Source organism: Sinocyclocheilus rhinocerous, unplaced genomic scaffold, assembly GCF_001515625.1.
Source record: "Sinocyclocheilus rhinocerous isolate Xijiao unplaced genomic scaffold, SAMN03320098_v1.1 scaffold785, whole genome shotgun sequence".
Classification (NCBI taxonomy): Eukaryota; Metazoa; Chordata; class Actinopteri; order Cypriniformes; family Cyprinidae; genus Sinocyclocheilus; species Sinocyclocheilus rhinocerous.
The window spans coordinates 766,746-780,823 of NW_015660521.1; the positions used below are offsets into that span (position 1 = coordinate 766,746).

General features: G+C 35.5%; 2 protein-coding genes across 2 annotated transcripts in view; both read right to left on the reverse strand.

The window, feature by feature from the left end:
• Positions 1-2,993, reverse strand: part of LOC107725289 (anaphase-promoting complex subunit 7-like) — a 6,430-nt gene extending 3,437 nt beyond the window's left edge. Inside the window, exons 1-5 of the mRNA XM_016534502.1 lie at positions 2,778-2,993; positions 2,351-2,540; positions 1,619-1,738; positions 635-707; positions 164-388 (exon numbers count right to left, since the gene is read on the reverse strand). Coding sequence (XP_016389988.1) covers positions 164-388; positions 635-707; positions 1,619-1,738; positions 2,351-2,540; positions 2,778-2,878 — 709 coding nt within the window. The 5' untranslated portion in view covers positions 2,879-2,993. The remainder of the gene's footprint in view (positions 1-163; positions 389-634; positions 708-1,618; positions 1,739-2,350; positions 2,541-2,777) is intronic.
• Positions 2,994-4,966: 1,973 nt separating this feature from the next.
• LOC107725290 (rap guanine nucleotide exchange factor 1-like) overlaps positions 4,967-14,078 on the reverse strand; it is a 30,529-nt gene continuing 21,417 nt past the window's right edge. Inside the window, exons 13-25 of the mRNA XM_016534503.1 lie at positions 11,156-11,232; positions 10,923-11,028; positions 10,279-10,354; positions 9,452-9,536; positions 9,263-9,355; positions 8,687-8,872; positions 8,523-8,607; positions 8,343-8,437; positions 7,227-7,305; positions 7,046-7,147; positions 6,372-6,469; positions 6,141-6,269; positions 4,967-5,912 (exon numbers count right to left, since the gene is read on the reverse strand). Coding sequence (XP_016389989.1) covers positions 5,762-5,912; positions 6,141-6,269; positions 6,372-6,469; positions 7,046-7,147; positions 7,227-7,305; positions 8,343-8,437; positions 8,523-8,607; positions 8,687-8,872; positions 9,263-9,355; positions 9,452-9,536; positions 10,279-10,354; positions 10,923-11,028; positions 11,156-11,232 — 1,362 coding nt within the window. The 3' untranslated portion in view covers positions 4,967-5,761. The remainder of the gene's footprint in view (positions 5,913-6,140; positions 6,270-6,371; positions 6,470-7,045; positions 7,148-7,226; positions 7,306-8,342; positions 8,438-8,522; positions 8,608-8,686; positions 8,873-9,262; positions 9,356-9,451; positions 9,537-10,278; positions 10,355-10,922; positions 11,029-11,155; positions 11,233-14,078) is intronic.

Sequence of the window (14,078 nt, forward strand, 5' to 3'; positions counted from 1 at the left end):
TAAATAATAATTATTAATTAATATTATTTATAATACATTAATTATAATAAATTATTAAATCATAATAAATTAACAACAACAACAATAATAATAATAATATAGAGAAATCGAATCAAATAACTCATAATAAAATGATAGAAAGGCGTGTGAATTTTTGACATACTGAGGAGCTCTGCTTTCTTCACGACAGCTTTGATATAGTCGGGCCTCTGAGCGAGGGCTTTGTCCAGCAGAGTCTTGGCCTTCTCCTGGGTCATGGGATCTTCCAGACACACTGTGGCCAGGATGGTGAGAGTTTGGGCGTTCGCTCCCAGGGTCTTGTAAATATTGTTGGCCATTCCCATAGCCTCCCGGATACCATTAGAGGCAAGATAGCAGTCAATCAGACCTGAAAACAAAGGACGTATCACTCCGAGACAACAGAAAATGATTATGGGCTTTGTCTAACCTTTATAAAACAGGACAGACTGAATACAAGAACACAATAGAGTAACCAACAGCTATTCAGCAAATAAATAGGCTAAATATCTATAATATTTTATTGCACAAAAATATCACAACCTTCCTAAAAACTTACAAAATACACATAATAGCTGGAAATTATTATTTCTATTATCATGAAAGTCTTTCTTACCTTCATAGCAGTCCAGACGACAGGGCGCCAGTCTCATGGCTTCTCTGAAGTGTATGAAGTTTAAGTTGGAGTACTAAAATGACAAAAACTGAAATTAAAAAGAAATTAAAAAATAAAAAAATAAAAATGACAAATGTATAAAATTACTATAACCTAAAATTTCAAAGAAAACCAAAAAAATAAAAAAATAAAAGCCAATTCAAAATATTATTAAATATAACATTCAAATAATACAATAACACTAAATCTAATTTATTCTAATTAATCAAAATTTCTAATCATTAGTACTATTAAATAAATCTATTAAAAATTGGAAATTGAAATAAAGCTGATATAAAATCAAATATATATATATATATTAGATGAAAACTTAAAATGTAAAAATTAAAAATGGAGCATTGGCAACTAACTGAAAATACGTTTAGGTATTGAAATGAGTGAAAATGAAATAAAAAAGCGAGACAGAGAAATAAATAGAAATATAAAGAATAATAATAATAAAATGACAAAATTGCATAATATTACTAAAACCTAAAATTAAAAAGAAAAAAATAGATATAAATAAAAGCTAATTAAAAATACTAATAAATATTACAAATGCATATAAATAATACAGTAACACTGGATCTAATCTTTTTTGATGACAGTGGTGGCTAATAATGAAGTTAAACAATTATTATTAAAGAAAACATATATAAAACAGTTATTAATATAAAGATTACTACAACAATATTTTTACTGATAGTGTCCTATCCTCACCAGATAGTGTTGATGGCTCTCTGATTGTCTCCTCCATGTATGAAAGCATGTGCTTTAATCCAGACAGACAGCCAATCAAGATTCGGGATGCTCTGAATCACGTCCATCGTCATGGAAGCGACCTCTGCCCCCTTCACCGACAGAGACAGAAGCCCTGCAGCGGACCAGACAGGACTGAGGACACACACAGACTTGTAAAACAAAAGACAGTGTGTGAAAACACACCTTTGGCGTTCTCTGGCGTGAAGGGATCCCCTCCAGCACTGCTATGGCATCTTTATCCAGCTTCAGAATAGTGTAACACTCTGCGATTTTATATTTCACTTCAATCTCTGACGGCAAGTTCTGTAGGTGATGAACAAAGAGTTGGTTAACCACATTAAAAATTAATTCACACAGGAACATGAGAAATATGGCAGTCATAACAAAAATCACCATGTTAACCACAGTTTCCTCCAAAACGCCACAGCAACTACAACTCTTATCAATTTTGTAAAATCATAATAATTAGTGTTCGCATAGACAAGTATCACTATCGCTCATGATCTTTATATTTTCTGACAAAAATTAAAATAAAATAATAAAATAGAAATTATATTAGATATTTTATTATATACACTACATTTCATAAGTTTGGGGTCAGTACAATTTTTTTTAATTGAAAGAAAAGAATACTTTTATTCAAGGATGCATTAAATTGATCAAAAATGACTTGACGCTTAACATTTTGTTACCAACATTTTTTCTTTTAAATAAATGGTGTTCACACAAACTGAAGCGACTAAACCAAGGCAAAAACAATTCAAGTAGTGTTAATGTAGCAAACTGTGGTATTTCAGTGGATGTGTAGCGCAGTAATTTAGCGTGAGGACCAGCATGAGGGCCCAGTAGCCCCTCACTACAGAACACAAGATCCAGGGGGCGTGGTTGGATCCACCTCTAGGGGGTGGAGCTCACCTGTGCCTGCACTGCAGATGTTGTGCCGCCTGTGCTGGATGGACGCACTTTAGATGTTTTGCTGATCACTTTCTTCTGCTGTAAAGCCATGTTGTACTTACAGGCTGCGTTCCTGTACTCTTTATCATGGAAAACAGCATCAGCGTGATACACCAGCAGCTGGTACTTCTGAGACGGCGAGAAAAGCTCCCTGAAAAAGACAACTATGGTCACCATGGTCAATTGTTGCTCTACCGTCGATTTTACTTTAAGCGAGCTTACAGAACAACACATTTCTGTATTTCTGTTTCTGCATGATTTGTTGTGCATATAATAAATAAACCGTTGAATTGTAATATCATCACTGAACAGACACACACTTCACTTGACACATCCGACAGCTTCCAGATCTGTTTAACTCATATAGTGACGCACTGGAGACACTCACGGGTTGTTGGTGCTCATGGTCAGGAGTAAACTACTGATGATCCGGACATTAGAGTGCAGCCCGGCCGCTGCCATTTCCCGCACATGATCGATCACATTCATCTTCAATCGATTAGCTTTCAACTTCAAAGCACAATTCCAGTTAATAAACGCGCTGCGACACAGCGGAAGATGCAGCAATGCTACAGAGAAGAGTTTTTTAAACGGCAGGAAATGATGCGATTTCAAAATAAAAGTCGGATTGGGGACAACTCGGTCGCCAAACGAAAAGTCTCCGCCCTTGACAAGTGATGTTTACAAAGATTCCACCCTGCCTGTTGATGTTGTTTTAAACATTATTATTATTATTTCTTATGATCCTCCGTGTATTACGTTAATTATTAGATATTAGTATTATTTAAGTCTGCTTTTGCTGGATATTATTAATCTATTGACAGCCGTAGTTTTAAACGTAGACTGTAAAAAAATAGTTTTAACAGTACGATAGTTTTAACGGTGAAAAGATTATGTACATACGTTAGATAATAGTATGTACTTGTGTTTGAATTATAGCTTTCGGAACCATAGAAAAATCACTGAGACTTTTTATCTTATTTACTCACTGAAATAGAGAGATAATGTAGACTTTCGCTTTGGACACTTAGCTACTCTCCTACCTCAACATGTTTTCTTGAGATAGATAAATCAATACAAATAGTAATCGCATGTCTTCTGTAAAGAATCTAAAAAAAATCTTAAATATGTGCCAAGTCTGCAATATTAAGTCCGATATCACAATATGAATTTGAATGAAACAATAACAATTTATCTGAGCTGTGTTACCTACATTATTTTTACATTAAATGTGTAAATCTACGCTAGTTTACAAGAAAGACCTAAAAAAAAACAAAAGTTGATTGTAATTACAGTTATCTTAAGATCAGTATAATTAAATGCACTCATATGAACCATCAATATTTATTTATTTCAGCTTGTAAGAAACATCTAATAACTTGATTATTCATTTTGTATTGGCTTAGCAGATGAGGTTGGACTCGAGTTGTTGGTTATCGGAGAAATTCTTGATTGGGTAATGCTATCTACATAATTGTGTTCTCATATACGACAAACTACTTCCAAAATACATCGTTTTATATACCTTAAATACATTTTTAATTATTCACGCACAGATTTTTTTTCGTCACAGCTTTAAATTCTATGTGTCCCCTAACCAAAACAAATGGATCCCACACACACAAAAAACAAAGACATTGATGATATGTATATTATTTTACCAGGTTTCACAGGGTTATGTGTACAGAGGTACATGTCAGTTGTATGTTATATGCAACTGAATCATCATCATGTTCAAACAGTGATGATCTATGGTCTGGGCTCTTTGGAATTTTTAAACCAACTTCAGTCCAATTCGCAGGTAAGAAAAGGTCCCTGTGTAAGCATCGTTGCAGGGGTTCAGGCTCATACGCATGTCCACTTCAAACTGTTACCTAACAGTTTTTAATCTTTGCTTCCCACAATCAACTTCAAAGTGCACATTTGATCACATCTCACAACAGAGTAAATCTCTCTGCAAACGTCCAAGTAAAATCCTTTAAAAAAAACAAAAGGAAAACTGCATTGTATAACATAAATCACACTTACACCACTTTATGAACAGCTTCAAGCACTTGATAGTAGGTCTTTGATCATTGCGATGGCTCTGGGAGATCTACAAAAAAATGAAAAGTATTGAAATGTACCTTACAAACAGTTGTAACAACTCCTAAAATCTTTCTTGCAAAAACCACACAGGAGAAGACGCACCTTCCTTTATCTACACATAAATACACAAATAAATAACATGCACGAATTAACAAAATAATGAGTTTCCCTGATTATCAGCAATTATTTGTAATCGGAAGACAACTGATTTTAAATAGGCCTCAAATTGCTAAAATTATAAGGATGAGTTTAATATAAACAGAATCATTAAAATTTAGTTATTTACAGGGCAAAAGATTATATCTCACAATTCTGACTATTTTATAATTCAGAACTGTGAGATAAAAGTCACAATTATCTTTTTAAAAAAAATTTATTCCATGGGGAAAAACAAAGAAAAACAAACAAACTCAGAATTCTAAAAAAAAAAAAAAAAAGTCAATTGTAAGACTTGGAATTGCAATTCTGACTTTTTTTTTTTTTTTCTCAGAACTGTGAGAAAGTCCAAATCGTGGGATAAAGAGTCTGAATTATCCCATGTGGGAAACGGGAACTTGATACACATTAAAATTGGCACACTCTTGCTCAAAGAATTTTAGTAACAAAATCAAATCCAGAAAAGCTCCTTTTTGAGTTCAGCTGGATACTGTGTTAATCTTGCAGAAAATAAGCAACAAAATCCTGATGAGTGCTATTAATTACTGAGACTGTGTCTCCTCATAATGACCTATTATCATACATGCTTCAAGCTGTTCAATCCAGCAGCTGAATTTACAGCAATCCCCCTAAACCCAAAGAGTCTTTATGTGCATTTGTAACATACAAAATAAATAAATAAAAATATCAGTCTTCAAGGAACTTCCACATCCAAAGTGCCCACTGAGGCATCATGGTATTAGTTTGCAGCTGGAGTCGCAGTTGTTTTTCTAGATTGCACCGCAAACATCCAGATGGCGAGACGGTCATGGAATATCACCATAAATCCCAGGTTACGATCTCAAACCCCGTAATCTGACATAGAGTCATGTTTTCTGTCTTCTCACTTGCCACTGTTCCACTTCAAATTTACACACAGGTTCAGACGCAGTGCAATTACAAAATAAAATCGAATCACGTTTTTTTTTGCAAAAAATAAATAAATAAAAAGGTTTCAGTAAACTGTAACAGAAATACAGTATCGTTTCCAGTCTCGTAGCTGCCATTACAGTAATTTGTGATTGCTGTGTCTTGCAACTTCAGAGGAGAGTGGCTTTTAAAAGCAGTTTGTTGTTCTAGCCGAGCAAGCTACGTCCTTTCCTCTCGTTCTGTTTTCCGGCGAGTGATGTTGCGAGGCTTGATCTTCAAAGAGAGCTCCCACAATGCCTCTTCAGCTAGATGGTCACTGAAGTCGTTGAAGAATGACACAATGTCGTCATTGTGTTTGAGGTCATAGTGCCTGGAAGAAAGAGAAGTAGAAGTCATGCAAAAAGCTTCATTTGAAGCTGAGAAAATATAAAATGTGAAGAGACATCTATTAAAAAGACATCTGTAGGTTACCACCAACAACCAACAATGTCCCAGCCACATTTTCACAATCTAATACAATTTGAATAGATAAAAACAAGTCCTGCATATTTTGTTTTCACTTGATTATGAATGTCAAAGGGGTTGTCCAAGTACTCACACTTGCTGGAAGCGCCTCATAGTGTCCAGGATATTGAACTGCTGCCAGCGTTTGGAAAAGTTGATCTTTCCATCAATGAGGTCAGGATTCCCAAGATGCACAAAAGTTAGGTCCTGGAGGATGAGACCTCTGTATTTTGTGGCAAAACAGGGGAAAGAGTCGTTAAAGATGAATATGACATTTTACAAGCAATACAAAATGTGCTTTTTAATTTTTATCATCTGTTCTTACAGATATGGTATACATGGAGGCTCCACATCTGCCAAAGCTGCTCTGTACACCCGGAAGGAGGAGGAACTGTCAATTAAAGTGCAATATTCCTCCAAACCCTGTGAAGATAACAGATATCAGTTACTGTGACGATCGACTGAGCACTACAATAATATAGAGACAGGCAGTGCTGGGTAGTAACTGATTACATGTAATCTGGATTACATAATCAGAGTCCAAAAATTAAGTACTTGTAATTCAAGTATATTACATTTTAAAATGCTCATAATCTGATTACTGTTACTTTTTATGGTGTATGTAATATGTGTATGTAATATGTAATTTTTATGATTACATATTATTCCCACAATGGCAGTAAATTATTCATAATTTATTGATTCTCCCTAACTTTTTTTCCTTTCTAAAAATCCCATTCAGCTTTGTCGACAGACAGAAAGAAAGAAAGAAATATTTCAAGGAACATATTTTCTCTCTCTTTGCTTTTTTATATCAATATGGTATGTTTAATGGTAAATTAAAACAAGTTTAATAAAAAAAAGTCTACTAAAGAATACATTACCTAAAGTGAGTAACCTAGATTATGTTACTAACTACAGTTTTCATCATGTAATCTGTAATCAGTAACAGACTACAATTTGTAAGTCATCTACCCAGCTCTGGAGTTTGTGATTTACCTCTGATGTTTGCTTCTGCCATTCCAGTCTTCTGATAGGCGCCGAATCCAGCGCTGATAATATTGCCAAGTAGGAGTTGAAGTTATTGAGTTTTCTTAAGTGCTAAATTACAAAGAGACACAGGTTCATTTAGATTAGATTCAGATTAGATTAAGTTTGGAAGAATGAAATTAGTTTGTACCTTCATTATTTTGATAAACTTTAGAAGTAGTTTTTCCCGATCCTGGGCTTTCTCTTGCTGGATTATTAAGGAGCGAACCCTTAAAAAGAGAGATTAAAATATATAATGTACTGTATACTTATTAGCGTGTCCATAAACCATTTTTTCTCCATCAACATAAGATTTTAGGTTGAGATTTATATGAATGCAATAAAAAAATTTTTTGTATCATATAGGGAAGTTGTCACCAGACATAGACAGAGTCTAAGGGTGTGTTCACACTTGGAGTTCGGTTTGTTTGGTCCGGACCAAAAACGAAAATAATACATTGGGTCCTGGTCCGCTAAGCGTTCACATTGGCATTTTTGACAGCGAACCTAAAGACACCGAACCTAAAGGCATAGTGATACGTTCACAACCTGATTGGTCGGCTTGAATGACGTATATATCGTGATGGAACTCACCGAACACCCCAAACAAAAGGTGCGTTAGACTTAAAGCGGCGCTGCGGGTGTATGATATCAAAGCACCCATTAACCGATCGGTCTGCTCCGCGCTGCTTTAAGTCGAACACACCTAATGCTGTCTGCTGGACTAAACGCGCTCATTTTTGTGTGTACATATAATTTTATTTTCACCACCTGCAAACTCACAAGGAGGTCATACTTTACCTCATCGTTGCTCCACGACTGCCCTCTGCTCATTTTGTTTTGGTTACACAGCGTCGTCAAATCATGTCGCATAGCGTCGCATCTTGTCATTACTTCCTGTTTTTGGTTCGTTTAGAAGTATTGCATCCGTGTTGCGTTCATATATCATTCGAACCGCACCAGAGTTCATTTGGAAGCGGACCGAGACCCATCTTTTTTAGCGGACTCGGTCCGCTTGTTTGGTGTGCACCGTTGTTTGGTTCGGATGGCAGTGTTCACACATGCTCAAATGAACCGCACTAACAGAGCAATCGCACCAGGGTTCGTTCTAATCGAACCAAACAAGCCAAGTGTGAGGTTCTTGCAGAATAAGCTGTAATATGGACCAGTTTCGTAAGACTAGTTTTCTGGCTATACTGTGGCACCTGATGTTTCTTTTCTTAAACGCTGAAAGTTTTACACCAGCTTGAGAATCAGAGCATCATACCAGTATGACATGTTGTTGAAGTGCTCTGTGAACTGGGTCAGATTGGGGCTCTTTTCCTCATTCTGTTCCTTTGCCCAAAGTAACACCTCTGGGATCTGCAGAAAGACAGGAAAAACGTGTTGGAAAATCTGGAATCTTTCAAGATAGAAAGCATGATGAATAACATTAGAGAAGTCGTACCTCTATCGTATAAAACAGCTCTGCATCGAGGAGAGTCAGCTGGTCTGCAATCTCATGGCTACGGAAGTCGTGCAGAGTGCCGGGCCTGTTAACAAAGTCAAAATCACTTAACTTCACTCTAAATGATCCATTTTTAAAAGAAAGATGATTTAGGTGAGCATTACCTGGCGGCCACACCTCGTGCAGCCAGCGTTTTGAGGGAATTAGTGTACTGCAGCAACTTCTTCTGCTGGACTTTATCTAGGATGTTCTTGCGCAGAACCCGGGCCAGGGTGAGCTCACCGTTACACAACAGATTGAACACAAGCTCCATGAGCTGCTTCAGGATGTCTTCTGTCAGCTCCACCAAACTGATGACATATGAATAAGAGTTCATATTCAAATATGCTTCACAGGCAACAACAAGTCACTTGCAGATTTCACATATGAAACCGTAAATAACTACTAGCTTAAAAAACTGAGGCACAATTATTTGTAGAACAATATTTGAAATGTTGTTTACATCTACTACATTTTTGTGGCAAATGTTTACATGTTATGTCAACAAATGTTAAACTGTACATGTGTTTACAGTTTCTTGTGTCATCACATGGGCCTCAGAGTAACTAGTGTGGAGTAACTGCATAAGTGCCTTCAGAACTTGAGCTGTAATCTTCTTATATTATGGTATTCCAACCTTGTATGTGGCCAGATTATGGCAAAACAGCATATCATCAAGGAAAATCTGAGTTCCAGCTCACCAAAGCTCATCCACGACGCGCACCAGCACGAAGAATGTGTTTTTACTAGCTCGTTGTTTGATAATGTCAGAGCTGAGAGAAAATCTGGTAAATGTGTTCAGAGTTAAGGGCGAAAAGAAGCTTGGAGTGTAAAAAGGTTAGCAATGCAAAGATTTATAAAGTGCCCTCCTGCACCCTCAGAAAGGATATCTATGGCGGAGCTTTTTAATTAGGTCCTCTGGGGTTAGAAACGTTCGGTATGTGGTCAAAAAAGCTTCACAGTATAAAACCCGATCTACAAAAGAGAACATAAGATACATTTATTTAATCATTATTATAGGTTAAGATTTAAAAATGAGAAATATAAATAAATTACACCACCGTTCAAAATTTGGTGTCAAAAAATACATTAAAAACAGTAATATTTTAAAATATTATTGCACTTTAAAATAACTGTTTTCTATTTGAATATATTTGAAAATGTAATTTATTCCTGTGATAGCAAAGCTGAATTTTCAGCGTCATTACTCCAGACTTTAGTGTCACATGAACATTTAGAAATCATTCTGATATGATGATTTGCTGCTCAAGAAACATTTCTTAATTTTATCAACGTTTTGAAAACATTAAATTGTGTTGCTTATTATTTTTGTGGAAACCGTGATACATTAAATGAAACAGATTTTAACAATGTAAACGTCACATTTGATCATTTAAATACATCCTAAATAAAAGTATTAATTTCTTTAAACATTTTTGACTGACCTCAAACTTTTGAACGGTAGTTGAAATGCTACATTTTTTGTTTAATGCATGTGTTATTAAATAAATAAACATTTAACACAAAATAATGGACTCCTTCAGATTAGAAGAGATTATACTTGAATGAATGAGGCATTTATACAGCGCTTTATTGTGTGTTGCTGTACACCCAAAGCGCTTTACAATCATATGAGGGGGTCTCTCATCAACCACCACCAGTGTGCAGCATCCACCTGGATGATGCATTTTATTCTTATTCTACATTTTATTCTTACCTTTGCGATCTGTTTCGGTGGCATGAACTAATAAAATATCGCCTGATCCAGCTCTGACATCAGGGCCGTCATCATTCTGAGAAACACAGATTAGGATTATGCAGTTTTCGACAAGCAGGTCAAAGTTAAAGCTTTTCATGTAATCAGCTCCTAAATATAACTTCTTAGAGGCATGTGCAAAATAATATTTTCAAAATCTACTAGTTGAACAACCAGTTGGTCCTCAGGAAGCCCTATATACTTAGGATCAGCTGAACCTCAACACATGTTGAGATGTCAGGATGTTTCATTTCAAGACACGTTCTTGTTTTCAAAAGCAGAATGGAACAGGAAGCAGCATGTCTGCTCACTAGAGTCACATTTCCTGTCTTACTGCAGAGTACAAGTGGTCCACTTATTAACTCTCTCATGTATTAATTCAGCGGAGATGCTCTCTACAGTAGGTCTGACCTTGCAGTGTGAACAGCAGTATTTCACATGTACTTCAACTCTGGGGTTCGCCACAGCGGCACTGCAGTGGCTTTAATTCACAGGCAGAGGGCAGCAGAGAGCACACGCGCTCTGATCATCATTGCAACCAATGCAAATCAAGATATAAGCTTCTAAAATTAAAGATTGCCATTTCTGTTTCTCATAAGTTTTACCTCTTGCTTTAATGTTAACCGAGACATTATCTCATCGTGGTCTATCAGGTAGAGCTCATCCACGTCTTCTGAAGTCAACTCTGAGTCCACACACTTCTGCTTCCAGCTGTCAATGAGAGGATAGCTTATCAAAAGTACAAAACATGGAAGAAAAGGCATTTTCCGGTGGGAGAAAATAAACGCCGTATCATAAAAAGATTTCTGAGGTATTTCTTTAAAGCAATGAATGTTACCCCTCTCTGTCAGCTGGATCTTTGCTGTGTTCTGAAGCCGAGTCCTGGAGTGAGTCCTCAGCACCACAAGAAGAGTCCTGGCAATGACAGAAAAAATATTTAAGTACTATTAGGATCATCATTCCATCCAGAGAAGAATGGGGCGAAAAAGAGACGTCTCTGGCTAAATGCTTCACAGTAACAGGACAGCAGGATTTTACATTTTAATAAAATGCAAAATACAGGGAAGAGCACAAGGTGATAGTTCTGCATTTCACAAAACATTCAACACAGGATTGGGGCATATTGATAACACATTACAATTTAGTAAAGTCACTGAATAACTATATACACTACTGTGAAAAAGTTTGAGGTCAGAAAGTTTTTTTGGGGGAAAGAAGTCTCTTATGCTCACCAAGGCTGCATTTATTTGATCAGAAAATACAGTAAAAACAGTAATATTGTGAAATAATAACAATAATATTTAAAAATAACAGTTTTCTATTTAAATACATTTTAAAATGTAATTTATTCCTGGGATGGTAAAGCTGCCAGCAGCCATTACTCCAGTCTTCAGTGTCACATGATCCTTCAGAAATTGTTCCAATATGATTTGGTTCTCAAGAAACATTTCTTATTGTTGTTATTATTTCTTATTATTATGTGTTGCTTTATATTTCAGTGGAAATTGTGAAACATTTTTCAGCATTATTTGATGAATAGAAAAGTCAAAAGAAAAGTATTTAAAATAGAAAATTTCTGAATGTAAAAGTTTTTAATGTCACTTGCTAAATAAAAGTATTAATTTATTGTTTAAAAAATTACTGACCCCATACATTTAAATTGTAGTATATATATCAGCTTCACAGAAAGTGCCTTAATACCCATGACATGCATCGATAAGTGATTATCCATGATTATCAAACATGAGGTTAGATAAATCATTTGCGCAAAGCTGTTAATTTATAATCAAACACAACGCATCACTAAGGAAAATATGCTTATGTGACTTCACATCACAGTTTTTGTCTATACATAGTAAATATGTATATGCACTGTAGTAGATCATTACAAACACATATATGCAAACACCAAAATATTAGACTGCACATTCACTGTTTCACTAAATAACGTTTTTTAGTCATGCCATATTTTAAAGCTAATAACAAATAAAATTTTGCAGAAATGTAATGTTGACATGACTGTGTAACATTATACCACATCGGGACAAATCTGATGATCTGTTCAAGGGTTTTAATAATTACTGCTGCAACTGCAGGTTTTATTGTTTGGAAAGCACACAATCATCAAATCAACAATTCCTCTTTTCACTTCTCGAATTCTATCAGAGCAACTCGATTTCACAACAATGTCTGCACACAAAGTCATTGAAAAACTACAGGCCTCTTTTTTTGCCCAGGTAGTTTTTCTGGCTACACTGCATGCAAAATCTTGCACAAAAATACATACTAGACATATGTCCAACAATACAGAGAAGGAATTTGAACCAATTGAATTTTATTGTGGGCAGGGCAACCCAGCATGGCACGGCAAAATTTCTTATGCAACAATACTGAGTCACGGCTGGTTACGACAAAAGCTCAGATTAGCATGCAAGAGATTTCTTGTTTGTTGCTTTGATGGCAGGTGTTAAGTAAAATTTGCAATTAACCAGTGGCATGATGCAAAGCCAAGCATTACAGTGACAAACGGCACAAGCGCAGCATGTGAGGGCACCGACATGTCGGCTGCAAACGCTGACATGCTGTTACTTACTCCACTGGAGAGAGTCACATCTCCATTGGCTTGGTTGGATGAATACAGATTGACGTATTCACCCTCCCCACCTTCATCATTAGCACTTTCGCTCTACAGGAAAACAAGAGGGAGGACAGCACAAGCATTGACAGGCGTCAGAGTAAAGGTGTGGTTCGGAGCTGATGCCCACAAAGATGAAGAACAGCTGTACTAAACTTGGCAGAGGGAATCTATTGCTTCGGTGGGCCTGAAATCAAAGGACACTTGGTAGCAAAGCAAGATAAAACACGACCAGCCTCTGGAAACTTGCCACGATGTTGTGCATTAGAGTGATTTTACTACAGGAAGCTGGATTGCGTTAAAGTGGGCTGCCTAAAACACTGTGGTAAAATCAATGTAATGCAAGGCCTCAGGTGACTCACTGCTCAACTGCAGGAAAAGAAATATGATAAAAGACATCAAATGTTCAATACATGATTACATTTATACATAACTATCACAATAAACAATTCCTCCACCTAATAATATTGTTTATTAGCCTAACACAGTCTCTAAATATGGAAGCAAGCATCATTTATCATGTAATAAATCTATATTGCTCCCATTCTAATCAACATATCCGTCTACATTATAAGTGTATTGACGTCAAACTCTTGAGCAGACAGCTTCATTGATTATAATGTGAGCAGTCACAACAAGCCGTGTGCTTACAGTGTAGACTAACGTAATAGAGACTATTTTCTCAAGGTTTTTTTTTTTTTGACTGGATTTTTTGTTTTTATGTATAAAACAAAAGGTAAAAACACATCTTTTTACTTTTGCTTTTAACTAGAAATGACTTTTCTAAAGCAATGTATTATGCTTTCTTTTATTATTGCTTATTTTTTAATTCCCATCTTTTGTTATGCATTTTATGCAGACTAATTTTATCTTCTTTTATTATTATGGGTTTAATATTTGCATCTATTGTGGGTTTCATCTTTAATCTAGTCATGGAACTGTGGAACTATGAGCTGCATTTCTTATATGAATAAATAAAATAAGTGTATTATTATTATTATTATTGCATTTTGTGTAATGAATGAAAATGTATTGAGCATTACTATTCTATGTAATATTATTTATTTTATTATCAAATTATAATTAAAATAATAAAAATAAGTTCACTTTTATATTAAAGAAAATA